The sequence below is a fragment of the Urocampus carinirostris genome, chromosome 6, assembly GCF_059441175.1.
Source record: "Urocampus carinirostris isolate Australia breed hairy pipefish chromosome 6, RoL_Ucar_1.0, whole genome shotgun sequence".
NCBI classification, from domain to species: Eukaryota; Metazoa; Chordata; class Actinopteri; order Syngnathiformes; family Syngnathidae; genus Urocampus; species Urocampus carinirostris.
Genome location: NC_142354.1, coordinates 18,318,030 through 18,344,179, shown reverse-complemented (window position 1 = coordinate 18,344,179; position 26,150 = coordinate 18,318,030). Strand labels below are relative to the sequence as shown.

Here is a 26,150-nt window from a genome sequence, read left to right as displayed (position 1 = left end):
ATTGAGCCTGTGAAGAAAATGTACAGGAAGGTATCTGAACCAAGGAGGTAAAGAGTCCAAGAATGCATGTATCTAGAGTACTGTAATGTGTTTGTCTAGCCGTGGCAAGTGCCAGCCGGCAGCAGGCATTAGTCAAAGCAGAAAAAGGTCCTACTGTCTGTCATGTCGTCGCGTTGCTATAGTGACACTGTCTGCTTCGTTCAGGTGCTTCTGGGAAAGCATTCTTCATGCAAACCGGCCTGTCTGGGTGCTGGACATTCATGGAACGCAATTCCCGTTTTAATATTTCCGCTCACTTTCCGTGTACAGGAACCTGTGGAAGCGGTGAACCCTTCATATTTCTTGTCTTGTATAATATTGAGAGCTCGCAAAGACACTTTATGTCCAGTTTGCTTATGGGCTACAAACCACTTGAAGATTTCCTCCTCCATTGCTAAGTACTGTACAAGACATTTTCTTTCAGGGTTCCTGTAGATCCTTAAACAGTCTTAAAAGGCATTGATTTCATTATTCTAAAAACAAGGCCTTATTTGGCATTCAAATGTCTTAAATCCAATTTTCAAAAACTTGAACACATTAACGAGATTTATATTTGTTTGAACTAAAAGATTTTTATCATGTCATTATTAAAAAATCACTAATTTACTTCCATGCTAACATCATGTAACCACAAAAACTATCAAAACAGTGATGTGGTTTCAGTCGGGCCTTTCACAGCAGGCACACTTCTGCCCACAATACACATAGCAACTTCGGACAGAGATATTTACTTTGGACCATGGAAGAGTGTACAATAAATTAGAAATTGCTGTCCAACCAACGTTTTTCGCCATGGCCAAAAGCTGTGCCTGGTAATGTGAACAATGCACTATGTATTGTGTGCAAGAAACATGTGTTTTTTGTGTAGTTTGTTTCAGTTGTGGTTTTATTTGTCGTCTTGGTCTTAAATTTGATTTAAAAAGGCATTTTAAAAGTCTTGAATTTAAGTTGCCTTAAGCTGTTGGAACCCTATTCTTTTTTTTCCAGGCATAGTGTATTGCTAAAATAAATTTACAAATAAAAAGACCAAAATTCAGGCGTTGAAATCTGTAAACTGTTTTAAATATGTCGCGGAGTAACGTAGCTTGTTGTAACGACAATTGAGTTGATTTTTTTACCAAGAAAAGTAATTGCGTTATTCCCGACACTGGCTCTGACCGCAGTTTGAACCTAGCACACCTGTGTTTTGCTTTCTTTATTGGTTTTCCATGCCGCTATTTTGGATCAGTAGAATCTGTATATACCAGTGGGGGTTTTTTTTTTTTTGGTCGAGACAAAGATATAAAGCCACCCTGCTTTATTTCCCTGCAGGGTCCAGTAAATTGTGTGGCCTTTTCCAGAACAGGAGAATCTTTCGCCTCTGGAGGTTCAGATGAACAGGTACTGTTATAATGTATTTTATAGCATAACAGCATACATAAAAAACATTTCGTTAATTGCTGTTGTCAAAACAAAGTTGTAACAATTTCACATGGGCCGGCAGGTGATGGTATGGAAAAGCAACTTTGATGAGCTGCATGACACAGCCAAGGTGCACAATTCTTCTTACACCCATCTGGTAGGTGAAATAATTTTATCTATATCTGTGAATAACATAATTAAGAGAGAGTTTAAGAAAATACTACGAACTTTGGAAAAATGTAAACTCTCAAGCTCAAAGCATTATCCTTGCTAACTAAATTGTATACAAAAGTCCACAATAAAATCAGGCTTTAAACCTATTTATGTTTTTTGTGTTATTCCAGCCCAGCCTATCTTGTTTTTGTCATAACTGTATTTGCGTCTCAGAAGCACATAATTTTGGTCTTAAGTTTGAAATTCCTGCCCGAATGTAGAAACCAACCATTGACAGTCGTCAATGGTTGTCAGTAATGACCATCCACCTATTTTTATTGATTGCACTTACCAGCATGTCACTTTTTAAAATTACTAGTTGCAATGGGAGTCATAACATGCTAAGAATCATACTATGTTATTTTTGATCATTAATGTCGTTTTAATGTTGAAGGGATACCAAGTATATTAAAATCCTTTCTTTTTTCTTTTGCTTTACTATATTTAGTGCAGTTTTACATTTTTATTTGTTTCTCTATGAAATAAAAATAAATTGACCTTAAAAATATGAATATATGTTTTAGATTTATAGATATCCAAGCATAACTAATTTTATTGCATTAATAAACTATAATCTCTTCACTGCTTCTTCTATTCGAACTCTTAAATATTGTCCAAGGAATTGCAATATTTTATTTATTCATTATATGCTGTAAATTATTACGTAGAAAACTGCATTCTCATATATTTACATATATTCACAGGTTCACATAAAGGTTGATGCAAATATTAACCGCTTGTATAAAAATAAACACATGGCACCCACATGGTACAGATGCCCCAGTGTTTAGTGTTTTGATGGCCCGTTTTCCCTTCAAGCGTTTTGAAGCTTTTGAAGTCTGACACATCTGATTTTTTTTACTTCTCATCCAGGACTATCAGACTATATGGTCCTGCACCTCCACTTTGATGTGAAAACATTTCATCCCGCATTTCCTCACTTTATGAAATAATTTGCTTATGAATCCAATCACTATAGTTTTTATGCAATCTTTATTTACACAAGGTTATAAAAGTCTTATTGATGACCGTAAGGAATTTGAAACAACCTAGGCGTCTTAGGACAGTATGTAACAAAATGCAGTCACTGCTGTCAAGAAAAAAGGTTTAGTTTTATACAAATAGTGTTGAAAAAGTATTTCCTTTTGGTGGTGGTTTAACAACAATCTACAAGAACTTTCCAAAACTGCAATTCAACCTATTCATTTGACATTTCTCTTATGTGTATACAACCCCAACGCCGTAGCCAATTCCTCTGAATATATCCAGACATAAAAGCCTTTCAAGGCATTTATGTCCATGTGTCTAGTTTATTATGTCAGCGATGCAGTACATCACCATTAATTCTATAAAAGAAAAGCGTAATTGTGTAGTTGCCAAGCATGTCTTTTTGCCTGAGGTGATGGTTGCAAAGAGATTCTACTGCAGATGTGCCGGATTATTGCGTGTAACATTAACAGGCTCTTATGTTGAGAAAAAGAAAATGTTTGGGAAATTAGATCAAAAGCTCTCTCTACCAAAGCCAATAGGTTAATTTGTTCATCTGTTTTATGTACTTCATTAGTGTCAGAGGTAAAAGACAACAAGAAATATTGATCGTAGTAGAGTTAGGGTGCAGAGTTACCAGATTTTTGGGAACCTGGGAGTAAGCCAGAATTAGTTGTTGGTTAGTTGGATCCCTTAGTCACTAGGGTCTTGGGCAAGTGCAGACTGTTGGTGCCCGTCCCTCTCCAGGTCAACATACATCAAACTAGAGACCTTTTGCGTGTTAGACTAATGGGCTGCACTGCACCACGGAAATTGAGAATAAACATCCACACAAGTAAAAAAACACAGAAACAAGCCAAGATTCAAACATAATATTCTGGATGTGAGGCAGACGTACTAACTTCTCTTATACGATACATAAGGAGATGTGAATTTTTTTCTAACCTAAAATTTTGTGTATTTGTTCTGCTGAAGAATGCCTGTGGGAGGACTATTGTATGCAAATAATACCCATATGCAACAACTCCTGGTGCAAATTGCTTATTGTGCAAATTGCTTATGGATACCTTCCACTTGGAAAGGGACAAACTAACTCCAAAGATATGTAACGTTGTAGATACAAACACAAATATGCTTGAATTTAACCAGATTCCAACCAACGTTCCCGCAGACACTCCTCCGGGAATTAAGTAGCTTGCTAAAATTGAACTTGGTTGTCTAATTTTACACATGAGTAGGCAAGCACTTAGAGACTTTTTAGACGAGCAATTAAAAAGCCAATTTTCAGTAATATGTCCCGAAACAGTTGCAAATTCATAAACCCTTTTTTTCTCCCACCATTCTTCTGTTGATGTTTTGTATAAATCATAACACTAAATAGGAGACTTTTATTAACCAACTTCAAGGAGAGTTGTGTTTTAATGACACTAGATTGATGACTAATATTTGACATTGAAATACTTACAAATGTCCCCTTACTGTTCTGGAGAAGGCAGTAATGAGTTTTATTGACAATATTGATATTGACATATGTCAATTCCCATGACTGAAAAATAAAATGACATTAAAAAATTGAGGGGCCCAACTCAATTCATTTTATTCTGATCTTGTTAGGAGAATCAGGTTGTTTATTGTGTTTAATCACGGTACAGTACATCAGTTCAAGCACTTCTCAAGACTTACTCCCCAACATCCAGTGTATCCCTGTTTTATCAGATTAAGCAGACTCTCGAAGCACATAATGGACTATTTTTTTTCTTAAAAGGTAAACAAGGTCGCTGGAAATGCTGCTGTTAGTTCTCTTTAAATATTAAAATGTCTCGTCAGATCTTTCTTTCACTGAAAAGGTGCAGGTGGTTTCAGGGAAGGGAAGGAAACCTCAGGGAATGGTTTGGATTTCAGTCATTTCAACCTGCTGCAGTGTTACTTACATCAACAAGGGCAACCCCAAGGTCCTCACGTGCACAACACTCGGCATCCTCCTTTCTTCTTGCCACTATTGATCGGTTCCCTGCCTACCGACCAGAGACACACACGACAATCAATCTTTGTATGTTCTCCTACCCTAATGGTCATCTGCCTCAACAAGTGCATACACATGCAGAAAAGCAAGCATGCATCGTTTCACAGTCTTAATGTTTCCAGAAATCAAGGTTTAGAACTACAAAATAATTGTTTGGAAAAAGGTTTTGTGAATCTGGTATAATAGTTTTTAGGTTTTTAGAAACTAAAACAAACAATTATCTTATGTAGCTCTGTACTCGCATTCACTATCAAAAATGGGCTTCTCCTGTTTGCTCTTGAAACCAGAGTACAAAGATCTGTAAATTGTATTTTCGATTTCTAAAAAACCTAAACTATCACAACACACAGAGAGTAATCAACACAGCCCTAAATATCATTGGTTGCACTCTGCCCAGTCTGGAAGACATTGCCTGCTTGCGATACTGTAGCAGAGCCATTAACATTATGAAAGACAATTCCCACCCAGGCCACCACCTCTTTGACCTGTTGCCCTCTGGTATGTGCTACAGGTCCCCCCAAACTAGGACAAAAAGCCTCAGAGACAGCTACCCTGCCAGGGTCATCACAACCCTAAACGAACACACAAAACCGTAAAAACATATTATGGGACAAATCTGTGTTTATTTCTCTTTTTGTTGTTGCTAAAGGAAACTGTAGAAATTGTATGTGTGTGTGTTTCACCTTGTGAATTTATGTGTATATATTATATACACATACATTGCTACTGCTGAACATTATTGCACTCCTTTTCATTGCACTATTGTTACAATGCAGTATTCTTCATGGCATTATTATTATAATAATTTAGGCCAGTTTCCTTTAGCACAATTTTATAATTTTTTGGGGGCCTATTCATGCAGAAATTCTTTTATCTCTTCTATTCATGGTCTTTATATTACATGTTTTACCCTGGAGTGCTATGTCTAATCTAGTTGCATGCAATGTTTCACAACATTGATATCAATGACGGTAAAGATAATTCTAATTCTAGCTTTGAATAAAGCTCAGTACTTGTTTACACATTAAGAATATTACTAGAATAGGTTTTCTCAATGAGAGAAATGGAGTATGAGATCCACATCAATCATAGGCTATAAGCGTAAGTGTGGTAAGCAAGATTTAAACACTTCCACTGAGATGTAGATCACATCTCAGAGGGAATTCCACAGCACTGAGGCTGATTTCTTCTTGGCTCTTGCAATCACTAATAGACCAGCATTTTCCGAGCGGAGGCTCCGAGCAGGACCATGGCAGGCAGTTTAATCAGAAAGATAAGAGGGGGCAAGTCTATGCAACATTTTGTATGTTAGCAACAAAACCTTAAAACCACAAATTAGAAAACAGGGGATGTTGTAATGCTGTTCTGTTTGATACTTTTTGTGATTATGGGCATACAAATAAATAGCACTTAACTTGACTTGTATTTGCTTTAAAAATGGACTTTGGTTGTTAGCTCCTGAAACCAATTTTAAAGTTACTTGCTTCTGCCCTTAATGGTAGATGTTTCTTACTTTTATAATCACTGAAATTATGAAAAGATCTTGCCAGTTTCAAAGAATCTGTGGTTTCTTGTTTGGAAAATAATGTACAAAAAATATGGCAGCAAAATTATCCAAAGGTCAACTTCCTGAATTTGTTTTTATTTACTGGCACTGCAAACACACACATACGATCTAGCTTCAGTAACTGCTGCAGTAACCCAACAGAAGGCTAGAATGATCCATTGATTGCATGAAATATTACTTAAGACATGCAATCATATCAAGATTGTATTTAGCCTAGGCAAGGAAACTTGGTGGGACGCTTGCACACAAGCAATCTATATTTAATCAAGGTTTCTTGGTGGGCTTTCATTCATCTTTTTTTTTCTTTTTTCCTGAATTGTCACCTGCAAATTGCAACATTGGCATCGATTCCACGTGACACACCAGGAAAGGGCCACCTTCCTAGGTTTTGCCTTTCATGTATCATTTATCCATTCAGAATTCATTATTTATAGCGCCTCTTTCATCTGCCGCCTGCGTGTGTGTCGCCAGTGAGAAAACCGGAGGGGTGAAAAAAATGTCACCCTCTTGCTTAAACCATAGTGTGCGGAAAATAGATTTTAAACGCTTTATAGATTTGGGCATACACACCCCACAAGTCGAGTTGCATTAATATTGGGAGGTAAATCTTTTTCGATTAGTGTTGCTATTAAGCCACATGAAGTGGGATATTGCATTGAATAGACTGTGTGAGAATATTAAGTTTTCAGACAGTTGTATATTTTCAGAAATCGACCAGAATTTTACACAAGCTGATTCTAAATTTTAGTTTAAGTATGCGATGTATTTTCAAATATCCTAAATGAGACAGTGAATATGTTGCAGTAGTTGCAAAACAGTCCATTTACAAATACATTTAGCCACCCATGTCCTATTCGAAGGTCTCTCACAAATGTAATACAGTATGTTTTTAAAATATACTATTGGTCCTAATTTTATTCCCAGGTATTTTTGTAGTGTAGCGCCAGTAAGGATTTTGCTACATTGTTTAAGGGAACTCAGTTGACTCTTATTGAAGCACCTCCTATCCTTTCAGATTTGGCCTTTCTAATTGCGACTTCAAGGTAGAACAAGTCGGTCTCCCTTTTTAGATTACTGTATTTTCTGGAGGACAAGGTGTATCTAAATACTCTGAATTGGACAGAAATTTTAAAATGCGCCTCATTATCCCGGTGCGCCTTTTGTTCTGTAGAGATTTTTCTAGCTTTAATTTTGAAAATTCTTAGGATTGAAATGGCTGCATTCATTAAACGAATTTGCCTCTAGGTGTTGCTCGTGCTCCAACATGTCTTTTTTTTCTCTGACGGATTCTAAAATTTCCTACACTTATTAAAAAAAAATGTTATCACTTATAAACCATTGAACCAAGCCGTTTGAAATAAAACACACAATTTATTAACACAGAGAATCAATGATAGAAAAAAAAAAGGGGGGTGGGGGGTCGCCGGTGATTATGGGCATTTTCGACCGCTGAGAAATCTGGTACGTACTGGCACAAAAAGAAAGTTTGCCTCTATAATGTTAGTCGATTTGGGGAGATTCCCTTTTACCGGGAAAAAAAAAAAACGCTCATTCCCAAGAACCAGAAAACCATCCCCTTACTTGTGTTGTGGAGAGATTTGGTCTCGTCCTCCATACGGTCGCGACGTACGGCCCACGTGCTGAACTCAAGGCCGCAGTGCAGACCCGCAGGACCGCGCCAAGCGGCCGACTTGTTATGAAGCAGGCAGGTAGGAGAAAAGAGGACAAGCTATCGACAGCTACTCTTTTTATATGGACCAAGGATGTTTGACTAGATCATGCCTCTTTGGGCGTGCCCTCAGATATCGGATACCACAAGGATCAGAGGGTGGTGTTTGAAGTTGCTGAATTTGCGTAATGTTACGTACTTGAGAATGTCTTTTGAATCCACATGATCACCTACGGCGGGAACATTATTTTATCAATATATTGCCTTGGATGTTTTAATTACATTCAAATTATCATGTTATCAGATTTCACAATGGTACCTGGCAATTTGGTACGTCCGGGAATTGTCCGAAAGGGGACCCAGTCGTTCCATCCATTCCAAAGTAAGTTATTTGATACGAAGAATGTGGAAGTCATTTTTGTGCTTGGCTTATTTGCTCTACAGTACTGTAAAATACAGTATTTGTAAAATTGGAAATACATGGTTACAATTAAATGATGCTGCGTACGGCAACTGTTCTGCCTTTGAGAAACATATAAAGCGGTCTTCGAGTGCCTTTTTGTGGTTAAATTGTTAATTATTTGTTGCTTAAAAAAATAACAAAATAAAAGCAAAGAACTTCGACGGCAGCTCCGACGCCAACTTTCGAACGCTGCAAATCCTCTTTTGTTGTGTCTTTTGACAATAATTTTCAATGTATTTTGCACAATCAAAAAAAATTTGTTATTAAAAATTACATTATTTCAATCAACATAATGCAGTGCACTATGTTTTATAAAATGTATTTATTGAGGAGGGGGGCACTAAGGGGATCATGGGACAAGAGCAGCTCAAAAACAACAATGCCTCTTTTCTATTTTTAGCACTTTTATACACTAATGTTTACCGCATGTGGTAGTAATTGATTGATTACTGAGATCATCGCATGGAAGGAAAGGCATCTCCTGCTATGGCAGTTACCTCTCTCTGAATCAAATCCGCAGGGAATCCCGTAGTAGCTCATTTCATATGCTGATCTGTTTATGTCCATATGTGAGGCTGCACGGTTGTTTGCCAGTCATCGGAACGCCACCCAAAACACAGGACTTTCTATTCAACACTCCAAGTCAGCTTTTAAATAAGCCAGAGACTGAGACCTTGTTGTTTCTGATCACTACAATTGAGCATGTCTGTTTAAAAGTAGATGAGGGTTACTGCATGTATGTGACTGTTTGTGAGCACCATCCATAGCTGAGAGGCAGATCAGCTCTCTCTTATCACATCCGCCCTAATCTCCCGCCTCCACCCTCGTCTATAGCTTCACATCTGGGTCTTTCTTCTACTCACGTGTGCAGGCAGATGATTTGCAAGCTCGCAACAGGCTTCCCCTTCACAGCTCACATGCACACTCCAATTCACTCTACTGCTTTAAGATATGGAGGGGAAGAAAATGATTTTGTACCATCACAAACATGTTTCCTTCACAGATGTGGTAATTGTGTTGCATTGTACAGGGCATAGAAGTCTCATTGAGTTTAACAAAAATATTTTAATGTAACCGAGATAAATAGTATGCTTATTGCTTGCTAAAAGACTCTCATGTTATGTCAAGTTACGATGCGAGGTTTAAAGTCTTCTAGATTGAACAATCCATAATGTAAAGAGGAACAACTTTGATGGAGTCTTTTGCAAAGAGAGCTCAGTGCAAATCAGACCGGAAAAGGTTATACAAAAATTATACAGTAGGACTGGTGGAGGCAGGTTTCCTTGAGAATACAGTTCGCAACCTTTTCTGGAACATGGAACGGTTTAATGTCTGATTATATTCTCGCGGCACGGCTCTTGAGAACATTTGTAATAATAACATTAGTAGTAATGATAATAGGCTCAAATCCCCTGTATAATCACTTGACCACTGGGATACAGATGACTTAAGAAAGCATTCAGATTTATCTCATCATCACACGGATTCCACTCACAGTACCATATTGTACACCGTTGTTTTGGCTAAACTCTTTCCGTAATACTGAAATAAAAGATCGCAACGTGGATAACCCCAATACCCTAATGCATTTTCCCTTGTCATTCACAATCCTAATGGCCTGGTGGTTAGGATTTGGTGCTCTTAAGGCTGCAGTCCAGGTTCGATTACAATCATATGCACTGCTGAGTAAATGAGGGCAGTGATGTTTGTCGACTGACCAATTATTTCAGAAATGCGGTGATGCACTACCGTAAAACCTCGGTATAATGTGAGTTTATTGGGGTAAAAAGATACTTGTATACATGAATAAATCCACTACACAGCATCATCTCCAGACAGAAGAGCAGCTTCAGCCACAGACTGCTGTCACAGTCTTGTTCCACGGACAGACTGAGGAGATCTTTTCTCCCTCATGCCATGAGGCTCTTAAACTCCACCCGGGGTAGTAAAAGCCCACATTATACCCCAACCCCACATTTGCATATTTTACCCCATTTTTATTAGTGTCTATTTTTTAGAACATTATTTATATGGGGCAGTACGCCGCAGTTTTGAGGTCATGAGATTGAACCTCCTGTGTGGAGTTTGCATGTTCTCCTTGTGCTTGCATGGATTTCCTCCGGGCACTCCGGTTTCCTCACACATTTCAAAAACATGCATGTCAGGTTAATTGGCCGATCCGAATTGTCCCTAGGTGTGAATGAGCGAGCCAATTGTCGGTTCCTGTGTGTCCTGCGACGACAGGCTGACAACCAGTTCAGGGTGTCCCCTGCCCACTGCCCGAAGATAGCTAGGATGGGCTCCAGCGACCCTACTGAGGATAAGCAGTGCAGATAATGAATGAATGAATAAATGAAATAATTATTTATATGCTCTTTATTCCAGACGTTGTATTGGGTATTTTTGTATTCTATATCTTTTATTTCATTTTTTTAATACAAGGATATGCTTGAAATGTGAATAAAGTATTCATCTATTTATCTATCTAAATACGTTGTAATCAGAAAATATGGCAATTTCTTTCTTTCTGTGCAGCCCGGTATTGGTCTGGGGCTTAGTGGTTTCCAACGTCTGCTATAGAACAGTGTTCTTCGATCTTTTTTGAGCCAAAACACACCTTTTTTTCAAATCTCTGGGTACATGTAAAACGCTTAAAATTAATTGCTGGCACCAGTTTAATGTTTTGGGGGTTTTTTTTTCAACTGAAATTGTCACATTGGCTTATTTGAAGGTATATATTTTTTCTTATCATTCTTGGTCACTTGCTCAATTCATTTTGGTTAATCAGTGTTGCTCTGATTTGGAATTTTATTATATTATTACCTGTTTTTCAAGTTTTAAGATAAAAAACAGGGAGGAACATAACGTCACTCTCCAGTACTCGCACCACCCCCGATTCCTCATACCTAAAGTGTTCTGCCTCGAACAGCTTTGCTAAAAGTAAGATAAGCTAAGTTAGGCACAGTGGAAAATAAAGCATACGAACTCAGTTGGGAATTGTTAACACCTATTTAATCGAAAAAATATTTAATTTTAGGTTTTTAAGGACCCCTCAAATGACTCACCTAACCTTTAATGGTAGACATTTGCGACTTCAGTACTCTCCGGTCTTCCGAAGTCTAACATCAGGGGATGGTCTGTAATAGTCGGTAGTCTGTGCAGCCCTTTAAGACTTCTTGTGATTAAGGGCTATACAAATAAACATGACTTGACTTGACATCGCTCCTGGTGGTAGAGGTGGAAAAGTTCCATTATGTTCTCGTCCTAAATGTGTTAAATGTCACACTTTACAGAAGACCTGGGGTTTACTGGTCAGCAGGTATGTAGATTTTTTTAGTTTGAACAATTTGTATTGACACTTTTAACAGCAAATAAACAATGTGAGGTTTGAACAATTTTTGTCCTCATTTTTAACAGCAATTAAACATGCATGTACAAAAGTCAATTCCATTGAAGTTGGGAAAAAGTTTAAAATGTCAGTAAAATTAGAATAGAATGACTTGCAAACCTTTTCTAACCCATATTTAAATGAATACACCACAAAGACAAGATTATCCATGTTCAAACTCATAAACTTTATTTCCATAAGCAAATAATGATAAACTTAGAATTTTATAATTGCAACAAGTGCCAAAGTAGTTGGGAAAGGGGCTTCTTCACCATTGTGTTACATCACCTTTCCTTTTAATAACACTCAATAAACGTTTAGGAAGTGAGGAGACTAGTTGTTGAATCGTTGATAGTGGAATCCTTTCCCATTCTTGCTTTATGTACAGCTTCAGCTGTTCAACAGTCCGGGGTCTCCTTTGTCTTATTCTGCGCTTTATAATGCGCCACACATTTTCAATGGGAGACAGGTCAGGACTGCAGGCAGGCCAGTCAAGCACCCGCAACCTCTTACTACGAAGCCACGCTGTCGTGAGACGTGCAGTGTGTGGCTTGGCATTATCCTGCTGGAAGAAGCAAGGGCGCCCATGGTAAAGATTCTGTTTGGATGGCAACATACTTTGTTCCAAAACCTGAATGTACTTTTCTGCATTAATGGTGCCTTCACAGATGTGCAGGTTACCCATTCCTTGGCCACTCATGCACCCCCATACCATCACAGATGCTGGCTTTTGCACTTTGCGTGCATAACAGTCTGGGTGGTTCTGTTCTTCTTTGGACCGGAGGACACGACGTCCACAATTTCCAAACACAATTTGGAAAACTGACTCATCAGACCACAGAACACTTTTCCACTTTGTATCAGTCCATTTTAGATGGGCTCGGGCCCAGAGAACCCTGCGGCGTTTCTGGATGTTGTTGATGAATGGCTTACGCTTTGCAACATAAAGTTTTAACCCACACTTACGGATATAGCGTCGAACTGTATTGACTGACAGTGGTTTTCCAAAGTGTTCCTGAGCCCATGTGGTGATGTCCTTTACACATTGATGTCGGTTCTTAATGCAGTACCGCTTGAGGGCTCGGAGGTCACGGGCATTCAATAATGGTTTACGGCCATGCCGTTTACGCACAGTGATTTCTCCAGATTCCCTGAACCTTTTCACAATATTATGGACTGTAGATGATGATATCCCTAAATTCCTTGCAATTGTACTTTGAGGAATGTTGTTTTTAAACTGTTCAACAATTTGCTCACGCAGTTGTTCACAAAGAGGTGAACCTCGCCCCATCCTTGCATGTGAATGACTTAGCTTGTTCGGGTCTCCCTTTTTTATACCCAGTAACAACTCTCACCTGTTGCTAATTCATCTGTTCACCTGCAAATAGTTGGTTGATTTCCATTCATCCACTTTCTGAGTAGTTATTGACACCTGTCCCAACTATTTTGGCACGTGTTGCTGTCATCAAATTACAGAGTTGATGATTTTCTCCCAAAACAATAAAGTTTATGAGTGAAGACAATAAATATGTTGTCTTTGCTGTGCATTCATTTAAATATGGGTTGAAAAGAATTTGCAATTTACTTGGATCAATTTTTATTTGCAATTAACACACTTTCCCAACTTCATTGGAATTGAGTTTTGTATGTAGATAAGTAAATGTGTTATATTCACCAATAAAATATAACTCTTCATATTAGGGTGTTTGTTTATTTTAACAACCCAGTGGGTCATTCTAAGACAGGGTTTCTGCAGACTTGAGTAATGCCTTGTGTTAAGGGCGCATTATCAATTTTTGTGTTCCACTTCAACTAAACTATTCCTATAAAAACGCATAATGTGAACTTTCCTTATTTCTCCTTGACTTGAAACATGTGTAAGATATAGCATGCCATTGAGGCAGGCCTCGTGATTTCAGAGCTTCGGCACCTCCATTAAAAGCCCCTGTCGATGTTATGACTAACACCTGGGTTGGAAAGGGCCTCATGGCATCACAGAATTTTTTAACTTTCAGCATGCTTTTGAATAGAGTTGTTAAAGTTGGCCATGCACTTATGTCCCAGCTTGTGTCCGTCTCCTCTCATAAAATCGTTCCCCCTCTTGTGTTTTAGTATTTGCCTGCACTTTGTGTAGTTTGTAGTGCAGTGTGCAAGGTCCATTGATGGATGGCTGCTTTCAAATCAAAGTTTCATTTGGGCCTCGGGAAATTTTCCACTGTTGGTTTTGTACTCCAGGTGATTCATTAGGCGGGATGGTTACTATGTGTGCTGAGTTGGTGTGCATATATAATGTGTTTACATTTAAGGGCAATGGGGTTAGGTCTCGCTGTGCAAAGGGACTGTAATACAAAACGTACAGACGTCTGTGTAAAATGTCTTGTTAAAGTAGTTTGATAGAAGGAATATGTACAGTGTCTTGCAAAAGTATTACCACTCCCCTGAAGAATTTTTGGATGTATGGGCATATTTCAGGCTTCAGTTGTCTGGATAAACCATCCAAGAATCAAAAACATCTGAGGGACACACTTATGAAAAGAAACCAAATGTATCCAACATTTTGCTAAAACAAGTAATTAATTGAAAAGTAGGTGTTGCAAAAATGTTGGTTCCCTTTGAGTTAATACTTGCAACTTTCTTTTGCTGTGATCACAGCCACAAAACGTTTTGGGTATGTCTCATTAGGTTTTGCACATCTTGAAATAGAAATTGCCCATTCTTCCTTACAAAACTGCTCAGGTTTAACGGTAATTGTCTCCACAGCATTTTTTTTTTAGCTTATTCTAAAATTTCTCAATGTTTTTTTGACCCAAAAAGCCTTAAAAAGAAAAATATTTTGATCTTTCTTTTTGAGAGAGCCAAACCAAATATTTTAAGTCAAAATTCAGAATAACCGCCAAACCTGCTCTTCAGACAAAAGCTGATTCTTCAACACATTTTATTTAACTGTGTGGTGTTTGATGATTTGGTAATATTTGTGAAATAATACTAATGTCAAGATAAATATATCAATTAAAATCAGTCTCTCCCTGCAGTTACTTAAAATTATTGAGGCTCATTTAAACTGTCACTTTTGTCCCTAATAAGCATTTCAAAACATGTTGCGAGCAAAGTTATTTTATGAAAATGTCACAAAATACTGCAAAAGAGGATACCAACGTATTTACCTTCAGTGTAGATGGTACTGGGTGAAGAGGAGTGCTCGCATCCTGTGTATAGCTTCGCCCATTACTACTGATCTCTCAAATTGCTTTAGGTGCTTCGCTAGAGCTTTTGGGTGTTAAACGTTTGTTATGTGGCTTTTCATCATTGGATGTCTTATTTGATGAACTTCCATATATAGGATTATTTAGTGATTTACAGCCAAAACGGGTTCTGTTGGTGTGACGCCTTGACTGCAAACTGTAATTAAAATTGTGTCCTATATATACACTGCACTGAACCCCTTGAACAGTATTGTTTTGGCTTCACATTTGCGACAATCGGATCTGCATGCTGCAGTTTATCAGATCACCAGAATCGCCCCGTATTTGGCTCCATCTAACTTCCCATCAATGATCTTCCCAGTCCCTGCTAAAGCAAAGCAACCCTAGGGCATGGTGCTGCCACCTCAGTGTTTGACAGTGGGGATGGTGTTTTCAGGGTGATGTGGAGTGTTACTCTTATGCCAAACTTGACGCCTTGCATTTGGGACAAGAAGTTGAAATTTGATGTCATCTGACCAGAGCACCTTGTCCCACATGTTATTGGTGGGGGCAATATTTTCGCTACGCACTGGATGGAATTCAAACAGACCATTACAGTAAACAAGATTTATTTTTTTGTCTATTATGAAGTTCAATATAAAAGCAGATTTGAATTCTTTTTTTTCTGTCATACATAGAAAAAAATAATGCCACGAAAATGTTTGAAAAAAGGCGACAGAAACAAAAGACAGATGTTAAATCTTGAGATGGAAAAAAATTAAACGACAATAAATCATACTGTCATATAATGTCATGTTGCTCTATACATATGAGTCATATTCCAGGGTTGTTGAAGGGTTCCCTGCGTCATAACTAGCAATACACTAATGAGGCATAACAGACCATAATGCTGTGCTGCACCTTTTTTTGCTCATCACACTAAACACTGAGGACATGTAAGGATATGTTCATCTTTGCAGTTGTCTTATGGATAGGGGGATTTGATCATCTGTTTTGGCAGTCCTGCATTGAACCCTTTCTAAGCACTGATGGAGATGTAATTTTACCCTACAAAAACAAGGGATATAGTTGTATTTTATTTGAACACCCATACAGCCACTTAATAATAAGAAATTGTTCAATGATAAAGAGAGTTATTGTATTAAACATCTTTTTTTGGCTTAATGAAAACCATGGAGCGGTTGCTGCCGCACCACCTGAGGCTACAGGTCCGTCACGCCATCGACCCACTGCAATTTGCTTACCAGGAGAAGGTGGGAGTGGAGGATGCTATAGTATACATGTTACACCGATCCCTCTCTCACCTGGATAGGGCTAAGGGGGCTGTGAGGATTACATTTTTGGACTTCTCCAGTGCCTTCAATACCATACAGCCTCTGCTACTGAGTAGGAAACTGACAGAGATGGGAGTTAGCTCACACCTTGTAGAATGGATTACTGACTACCTGACAGGCAGACCCCAGTATGTGAAACAGGGGGGCTGTACATCGGACACTGTGGTTAGCAGCACAGGATCTCCGCAGGGGACCGTGCTCTCTCCGTTCCTATTCACTCTATATACATCGGACTTTAAGTACAACTCTGAGTCCTGCCATGTGCAAAAGTTTGCCGACGACACTGCGATCGTGGGATGTATCAGAGACAGGCAGGAGGAGGAGTACAGGAAATTGATTCAGGACTTTGTCCGATGGAGCGACGCAAACCACCTGCACCTGAACACCACCAAGACCAGGGAGATGGTGGTGGACTTCAGGAGAACCAGAACTCACCCGGTTCCTGTAACCATCAAAGGAGAATGTGTAGAATTTGTCCAGACCTACAAATACCTAGGTGTGCAGCTGGACAACAAACTGGACTGGACTGCCAACACAGAAGCTCTATGTAGGAAAGGGCAAAGCCGACTTTACTTCCTCAGAAGGCTGGCCTCCTTCAAAATCTGCAAAAAGCTCCTGAAAATATTCTATGAGACAGTTGTGGCAAGCGCCCTCTTCTATGCGACAGCGTGTTGGGGAGGCAGCGTCAAGAAGAAGGATGCCTCTTGTCTCAATAAACTGGCTAGGAAAGCGAGCTCTGTTGTGGGCAAAGAGCTGGACAGCCTAACAACAGTAGCTGAGAGACGGGCACTGGAAAAGCTGCGGTCAATCATGGACAATCCATCGCATCCACTACACAGCATTATCTCCAGACAGAAGAGCAGTTTCAGCGACAGACTGCTGTCACTGTCTTGTACTACGGACAGACTAAAGAGATCTTTTCTTCCTCATGCCATGAGGCTCTTTAACTCTACCCGGCAGAGTAAAAGCCCACAGTAAACCACACCACCTACATTGCATATTACCGAATCTTATTGCAATATGTATTCTGTGTAGCACTATTTAGTTATTCTATATAACACGCTACAGTGGGCATTTTGCACGTCACACTGGGTAATTGTAGATTGTATTCTTTTTGCTTTATTATTGTATTGTTCTCAGCTCAGGGATGCTGCTGGAAATGTGAATTTCCCTTCGGGGATATTATTGTATTGTTCTCAGCTCAGGGATGCTGCTGGAAATGTGAATTTCCCTTCGGGGATGAATAAAGTATCTATCTATCTATCTCTATCTATCTATCTAATTATGGCTAAATGAGCAGCCTCCAATATGTGAATTGACAACTAATTGACATTAATCACCAACTTTCTTATTCTGATCTTATCAAATGTTTAATATCTTTTTGACAACTAATCCTCAGTTTTAGCTGTCAACTGCCCTCCATCATGAAAAACGTGCAAAAAAAAGTTATTGGTTAAAATTTGGTAAAAGAAAATGAGCCCGGCCCGAACTTAATGATTGACATTTTAGGTCTGACCCGAGGTCAAGGCTACCTCTGTTTTAACTGGGAATAAGTCAGTGACCATTTCTGTATCTTTTGATTTTTAGACCGCCGGCGTCGCCAAAACAGGACGTCGACACAATGAAGCCATGCACCCCAATACCCAAAGTTTCACATCTGCCCATGCCAAGGGCTCGACTGAGCCCTTGCCCCAAGCCCCCCTCGCCTCAGAGGAAAACACCGCCCCTGGACTGACCAGCACACTAGAACACATTATGGGTCAACTTGACGTCCTCACGCAGGTAAGTGTATGTCGAGGTCCTGGCACGGGGCGCACCGCCCACACGCACACAGAACAAAAGCTTCCTTTTACTTTTCAACTTGCCGGCCAGAAATTGGTTCAGCAACACCAACACAAAAATTATTACATAACCGATGGCGCTCAGCACTCCAACTGGTTGATAAATCACCTTTTATTACTAAATTTTCCGCACACTATGACGCACCAAATTAGGAGGCTTGCCCCCCAAAAAATGTCTTTTGTCATATATTTTTCATACATGAGGCGCATTGGATACAAAGCTCATTAAATTGAGACTAGAGTCAAAGCTATAGTGTCCCTAAGTATATGATGCAATGATTGATTCATTGATAAGTGTCGCTGACCAAAATGGGAATCGAACCCAAGTAGTGTAGTAGGAAGCGCCGACACTTTAACATTACAAGTTAGACAATCAGTGGTACAGATCACATTCAAAAAGGCATTATGGCTTAACTCTTTATCACACTATTTTTATTCTATGTGCCAGAAACACACTGATTTGTATAGTGCATTTTGTTTAAACAGGTTAAACACTCTTCTCACATTCACCTGTGCGTCAATAACCTCTCTGTTTAGTATCGATACGTACTTAAAAAGAGCTTGTATCGTATTTTGTTGAGACTTTCTGTGTTCCATACTTTAAGATTTGGTGATTAAGAAATGGAGGGTCTACAATATCTGAGTGCACTCGGCAAACCAGTGTTTTTGGCACAGTGAGTAAAAATAGTGTGATAATGAGAAACACTAATGCCTTTTTGTATATCATCTGTATCACTGGTGGTCTAGTGATAAAGTGTCTGCGTGCTCACTGCCACTACGCGGTTTCAATTGCCGTTGCATACGATATTTTGCGATTTTAGCTATGTTTATCGATTTGATCAATCTTTGCTCAAATACAATAGTGAGCTGTGAAACCTTGTATGGTAACTCATCCCTATAATTTCTCTATGCATTTCCAATCCACATCTATGATATTCTGCTGTATATTATTGTCTGCCTTAGTTTATAAGGCGGACTTTCACATTTCGAGCCAAATAGTTGTTGTTTTTAAATTGCACCAAAAATATGGTATTCTCATGCAAACCTCTGGGGTGTCGGATGAGGGGAATGCATCATCCAGTAAAATAAACTGTAAATTCATTGGGTGGTGTTAAGGGCATCGAGGAATCTTTGGGGACAAAGATCATGGTCATGTAATCCTGCATAGATTCTGTAGAATGGGGCAAAAATGAAGCGAGCTCATTGAGGCAGGCTGTAGCATGCTTAGTCACCCCTTTCTCATTTCAACATTTTTCATTTGAGTCTGAAAACTGACACTGTGACGAGTCACTGAATGAACTCCGACCCTTTCTGTTCTCGCGTCAACTTCAGAAATGTTCTGCCTCTGAATGGCTTTCTTCACAGCAGTTTCTCTTTACCGATTTATAAAGACTAAGCTATCAAATAAGGCATATGTGAGCATATAACAACACCCACGCTATTAGGAAAGTGCAAATTACTGCCAATACATACTTTCTCGCTTCACCATTCAGCTCTTTGTAACTTTCAAATCGAGGAATCTGAGAAAAGCATTAAATTATTCAGCATATGACTAAAGCTTCCAAAGGCACACTTTGCCGTCTTTGCTGTTTTCCTTGTCCACCCGCCAACCCACCAAGTCGTCTTTCCCAGTTCTATATGTACAGCACTGTAAGAATTCAAGTACTGTGTATCATCCTCTAATTTGTGTGTAGTCCATCGGAGTGTCTAGTATGAAGCTGCCCCAATCCAGCCCAAGATCTAACAATTATCCCAAATATATCTGAATATAGAATTGAATTTGTTGTTTTAGTAAGGGACATAACGATCTAGCTAAGATCAATTAAAGCAGTTGCCTGATTCTTGCAATTTAAAATATCACAAATTGTTATGCCTAATTCATCGATTTAATTTTACCCAAACGTGGCCATGTCCACGCCCTTACAAATTGGTGTATTTCTCCTTACAAAATCCAAAATAATGTAAAGTTGAGAGCTGAGGGGGGGCATATCAAGTTGGTAGGACAAACAGGGTATTATGGATCTAGAGAACAGAGACTTGGAAAACGATTCTTTACCCTGCTCGGATGGATTGAATAACAGGGGATGCCTTGTCTGCATACAACATAAATCTAAAATCCAAACGGCAAAATAAAAGGTGATAAATGGTAGTAGGGTATGTTGTTTTTAACAGCAACAACTGTTGAATGTCATAAGGATGGACACTTGGCTTGTTTAGAGCTGTCCATGCATTTTCTGCCCCTTTCAGTAATCTTATTTCTTGGAAACCTATATATTTAATACTTTGATCAGAATTCTTTGTTATCTGATCGAGTGATCAGAGTAGACCAGTACTGTTTGGACCCATTTGGAATTCCATATCCCCTGATGTTCTGCAAACTGCCAAATTTTGACTTGTGCATTTGGAAAGAACAACAAAGAAGATTAGTCCACTAAGTCTCAAGTTTATGTTTTTAGTTAAACCTGAAACTCTCCAAACTTCAATTGAGCTTTACTTTGAGATGTTTTTTTACAATCTAGTCAAAGCACAGCGCCAATCCAATTTTCGTTATTATTTTTTTTGTTGTTGATCTCAATTTGGCTTGGTTCTACTAAGAATGAAAGTAGTCCAAAGACCTCTTAAGTCAGACAATATTCTCAAGGAAAAGCTTGGTTGAATAATGAGCACACAAAAAATGCAATCAGCAGATATCAGAACACGATCCAGCCTCACCATATTCATTGTAGGACAGTTTCATAACACGTTATTACTTTTGATTACATGTTCCCTCTGCCTCATGTGGCTTAATCACAGAAATCTTAAAGGCTCCCTTTCACTTAATTTTTTCATAATGAGGGCATTAGTTATTTTTTTATGCAACATTATACCTCAAATACAGGATACTTTTTATTACCTGCATGTTGTTGTTTTTTTAACTTGATTAACAGGGGAGATTTAATCCTGCTATGTTAATACCCTACTAAAAACAAGCTACACAACAACAGTTTGAACAGATTCACAGCCATTTGTTATAAGAGCATTTTCCCATAATTTCAGCCATAATGGAAAATTTTAACAAATGTCTATGAGACACTAAATATATTGTCCTGAGGTAATTTGGACACTCACACGACCCAAGGGTGCAATGAACTCTTCTTTTAACAAAAGTCAGTTTGTCCCTTTTCCTACTCTAGTGGATTCTTTAACAGAACGTAGCCTAGTTTCTACAAGAACAAAAGGCGAAAGCGTTTGTGAAAATAATCATGCTTGCATGTAATAGTTATAATATCGGTGCTAATGCTGATGTTAAAGGGCCTGGAATTAAATTTATTTTCTTGCAAAACATACTCTCTATTTGAGATAAAGTTTGAATGGCATTTAAAAATCATTGGTTGATATCGTTGTGGGTCGGATAATCACTAGTGTCATAGGGTTATTGTGGTGTTGTACAACCTGTTGGCACCCATCCTAAATCACTAGAGAAAATTATTTTGTTCTTATATTTTGAGTACCAAGTCGTACAGTACGCATTGCATCACTTTTGGCTTTCATATTTCTATGAAAAACAAACTTGGTGGTGATGACCGGGCGTCCTTTGCTTTTGTGACATATTAAACGTTCAAAGGCTCTTTGACCGGTAAACGACTGCGTTCTGTATATTTTTTTTATTACATTCATATGATCTATGTATTTAAGTTATGTTTATTTGATAACCCCTAATCACAAAGAGTCTCAAAGGGCTGCACAGATCAGACTATTGCAAACTACACACTATTACACCATCCCCTGTTCTAAAACCTACATGAGGGCAAATAATACACACATATTGTCAACATAAAATATAGGTTATTCATATGTTATAGAATAGAAGTGTGTTTTAAGCTTAGATTTAATCATTTCCACTGAGGTTGCAGATCGAATCTCAGGGGGAAGAGCATTCCACAGCACCGGGGCCGAATTTAAACAAAACAAATCCTGAATGGATAAAAAAATTGAATGGTTCCTTCAAAAATGAAAAACATTTAAATAAATACATAAAGAATTAAATTCAATGGTTCCATTAAACAAATAATTAAATAAAATGCTTCCATTCATAATATATAAATACATAAATATCTAAATAGATGGATGACAAATGAAGTTGACCCACTGAGCGACTGTCCAAACTTTGTTTTATACCTAGCTTTTAGCTGATAACAGTTACCTGTTACCCAAAGGGCAGAAAAGCACCTTGTCTCACATTGTCTTTTAAGAAAACCCGTGCTCACCTCTAAGCTGCTGTGCTGTTGCCACCTACTAGCAATTGTGTGACTGGTCGGTTGGTTGGACCCCTTAACCACTAGGGGTGTAGGGGCACCGTTTCCTGTGGTGTGTCTTGGGCAAGTACAGCCTGGTGGCGTCCATCCCTCCCCAGGCCAACTTATGTTTCCACAGAGACTGTGTGAAGCAAGCACTGACTTCATGTCATAAGTAAACGATGGACTTCAATTTACGACTCTATACGTTCTTCGAAGTGAGTAAGTCAGGTTAGATCAGGAACAGTAAACATGATTATGGTAGAAGAGACCTAAATTTTATGTCAATTGTCATTAAATGTATTAATTTGTTCACTATTCTAATTATATGAGGAAATCTTGAAAAGGGCCTTATTTTTTGTTGTTGAAAATAGTTATTGTTCAGACACTCTGAAAACAACCTTTTTTTGTTGGAAGCTTTCTACCAGACAAGTTTGAGACACATCGTGTTCCTCGCTCAGCGCATCCAAAGTCGTGAGCTTCCTCGCCGCATCGTGTTTGTCACCAGGCAACACAAGGGATACATTCACAATCGTGTTAGTGTTTTCAGCCTCCTCGAGATGATCATTTTGTTTTCAGAACCCTTATCGTAAAAGTGCTGCCTGAATGATTTGTGATGATTATTAAGCCGCCTGGCTTTGCTTTTGTTCTCTTGTCTGGGATGTCCTCAGGCACTACTGAAAATTCAAATCGCAAATCAATCAGTCAGGGGCCAAAACAAAGGAAATCAAATCAAGCCGGGAAAAAAAAACAGACGTGAAGCCTTTTTGCTGCAGTCACAAATAATTGAATCTAGGAACAACTGAGCCTTGAACTCTTAAGACCAGTTATTGCAAGAACTCAATTCTTTGGAAAACGCTGGTGCGTTTTGTAGGCTGTTACAGGAAATTGAAAGCATTTAGCAGGTGTAAACACCGTTAAGCTCATCTTTATGTCAGAGTTCGGGTGTTTTACCTCTAAATAGTAGCAAACCTGAACTGGAGCACAAGAGAAAAATTAAGTGCAACGGGTCAAACAAAAAATTTAAATTTTGAATATGTCCACTGGGTGTCGACAAAGCCAAGCGCCACTCACAAAGCACCCTCTGTAGCTCTATTTGCTGACTACCATTAATCAGCTACAGAACATTGAGGAAACCCAACACAATGTTGTTTTACCTAAAATAAGAGTCACAGACGCGTATCTTTGCAGAAGTTTAAAGAAGCTTATGTTCCTTTCCATAACAGATATTAAATCTAGCAAGTGAAGTGCTCCTTTTTAGGTAAACATTTTCATAACATATAAAAACCAGACAGACTTTTAAATCTTTAAATTAATCATTTAAATTTGTGTTTGTATGCTATTTTGCCACTTTCCAGCCTGCATGAGTTTCCTCGCAATAAACTGTTTTGGAAATTAATAGTTGTGCTGCTTTTTTAACAAAGGCACCGTTAATAAACAATACAAGAGATTACATCTTGCTGAAGGAAAACATAATCTGACCTTTTGCAAGCGATATTGGCTCGCTCTCCCGACCCCTCCAGAGTAAACGAACTATCTCATCCACGCGATTGAACACACAATTGCAGCCATTATTTGTCCATCACTGTTACGCCGGCGATGCACGTCCCTGTCTGACATGCCTCCACTGTCCTCTGTCCAGCCGTCTCCTTCCTTGGCTCCTCATCTTCTTTCCCATCATGTCCGTTCCCTCTTTGTCCGTCCAGACGGTGTCCATCTTGGAGCAACGGCTGACGCTGACAGAGGACAAGCTGAAAGAGTGTTTACAAACCCAGGCGGCGTCTCGGGCCAAGTCCTTCCCAGCCGAGGCAAACTGGAAGCCGGCTAACCCGTACTGAACTCCTCCATCCAACCTGTCCTTGCGGGGATGCTTGAAAAGTAGCATAGACGAGTGTCAGAAGCATGTCTTTTCTGCTGATAGTGTGTGTTTGGAAAAGACTTATTTTCCTACTCGTCTGATTTTTAGCCCTGTGTATTATGGCCAAATTTGCCTCTTATTATTTAAAATTATAGCATTATTAGAAAGTGAATTAACAATTAAAGGTATTCCCAAACAATTATGCAAATATGTTGCAAAATATGCCACGCGCCTGGAGACTGGAGTAATTTAGTCTCAAAGTTGACCCATCTGGCTTATTTACTGTAGAGATGTGACGTCATTGAAGTAACACAACACTTTCAAAATGGAGAATTCCATTAACACGACATATGAGACGGGCTTCGAAATCAACAGCGATCGTAGTGAACAAAGTTTTTCTGACCCTGATTTTATGGCTGATATTGGAAAAAACTGTTATAGTGCCAGAAAATTGGATATACGGCCATATCAATGCGACAACTGGTTGAGACAGGTGACGAGGGCACACTAAACATCCGAAGAGGTGAGAAGGAGTGAGTGTCCCCTGACCACAGATTGGTATATTGTGTTCGATCTAATTACCAGTTTCTATCCCTTTTTCATAGAGGAAATTTAGCAATTTTTCATTATGAAGTTCAGTTTGCTTGCCAGTCGGGAACACACCATTCGGAATGAGCTGACAGTGTTAATACATTTACTATTGGAAAACTCAGAAGTATTACAGCAAATATCTTATAAACATTGTCTACACGTATGCATGCAAGCAATCCTCTCCGAAATATGCCAAGTACCACAATTAACACTTTGAAAGGGCTTTTCACACTCTGGTGTTTTTCACAAACATTCTTATCTCCAAGCCATCGAAAAAGACTTACCCCATGAGCCGTAGAGCTGTGACACATCACAAAAACTACCGAAACTTATATGGCGACTGGCTTGCAAGCATGTTGGTGTTACTCTGATGGCGTCACAGCAGCTCATCTCAAAAACAAGACAGGCTTTCTTTAAATGCATTATCTCACAAAATAATTGGAATATCCTGATGAAATATATTTAGACTTTGTGAAAAAAACGTGTCATATACTCATTTTTTTATTATTTAACAATTTGGGACTCCCTTTAAAGGTAGGTTTGAGAATTTTTTTTAAAGATCCAAATGCAAAAATATCCATAAAAGGCCTGGCACCTCAGTTGTGGACACAGCCGTTGAAACAGGCATGCTATGTATCATGCAAATGGTTTGCAATGACTTCCTTATTGTACTGTTTACTCCTGGTTGAATAGCCTTTAATTACCTTGTAATTTCCAACCTACCTAAATGAAAAAAAAAATCAAGTCACTAGTCATCCCTGGCATTGAATGAGGGGAAATAGTTCCTTGAATTTGTTACTTGAATAGAAAGTTTTTACAAGGTGCTCTTGGGGTACTCCATTTGTTACTGTCTGGACTACACGTTCATTCCCTGTTTTAGTGGAACATTCTCTTTTTAATTCCCTCTCCTAATTAAAGAGAATCCAGATATTCCTTTAATGCTCTCTCCGAGTCTATTTGTTTTTATTTTTTTATGCCAGAACAATGATGTCATCAACAGTCACGCTTCAGGAAGACCGTTCCCTGCGGCAAAGCCAAAGCAGTCTTGGGACTTGTCGTGACATTCCTTTGTTTTGTTGACTTCGGCACAAATGTGGACAGCGTGAGTCGTGAGTTTTGTCATCTCCAGCACCCGGTGAGTCACTTTCGCTGCCCTCTTTGCCAGATTTTCCGGGGCAACGCTTGTTAAGTCAGGTTACTGCCGTGTGACATGCATCTGGGTTTAGGTAGAGACAACAAAGTCATCTTTTAAAGTCAAAGTTTAGACAGACTTTTTGAAATGTCCAAAATGAAGCACTT

At 38.9% G+C, this 26,150-nt stretch overlaps 1 protein-coding gene across 2 annotated transcripts in view; it reads left to right on the top strand.

The window, feature by feature from the left end:
• The window catches only part of poc1a (POC1 centriolar protein A), a 37,393-nt gene extending 12,925 nt beyond the window's left edge, over positions 1 to 24,468 (top strand). For both annotated transcript variants that reach the window (XM_088338120.1, XM_088338119.1), the window contains exons 8-11: positions 1,351 to 1,419; positions 1,523 to 1,597; positions 17,875 to 18,069; positions 24,109 to 24,468. In XM_088338120.1, the coding sequence (XP_088194246.1) occupies positions 1,351 to 1,419; positions 1,523 to 1,597; positions 17,875 to 18,069; positions 24,109 to 24,240 (471 nt within the window). In that variant the 3' untranslated portion in view covers positions 24,241 to 24,468. The remainder of the gene's footprint in view (positions 1 to 1,350; positions 1,420 to 1,522; positions 1,598 to 17,874; positions 18,070 to 24,108) is intronic.
• The last annotated feature ends 1,682 nt before the right edge of the window (positions 24,469 to 26,150 follow it).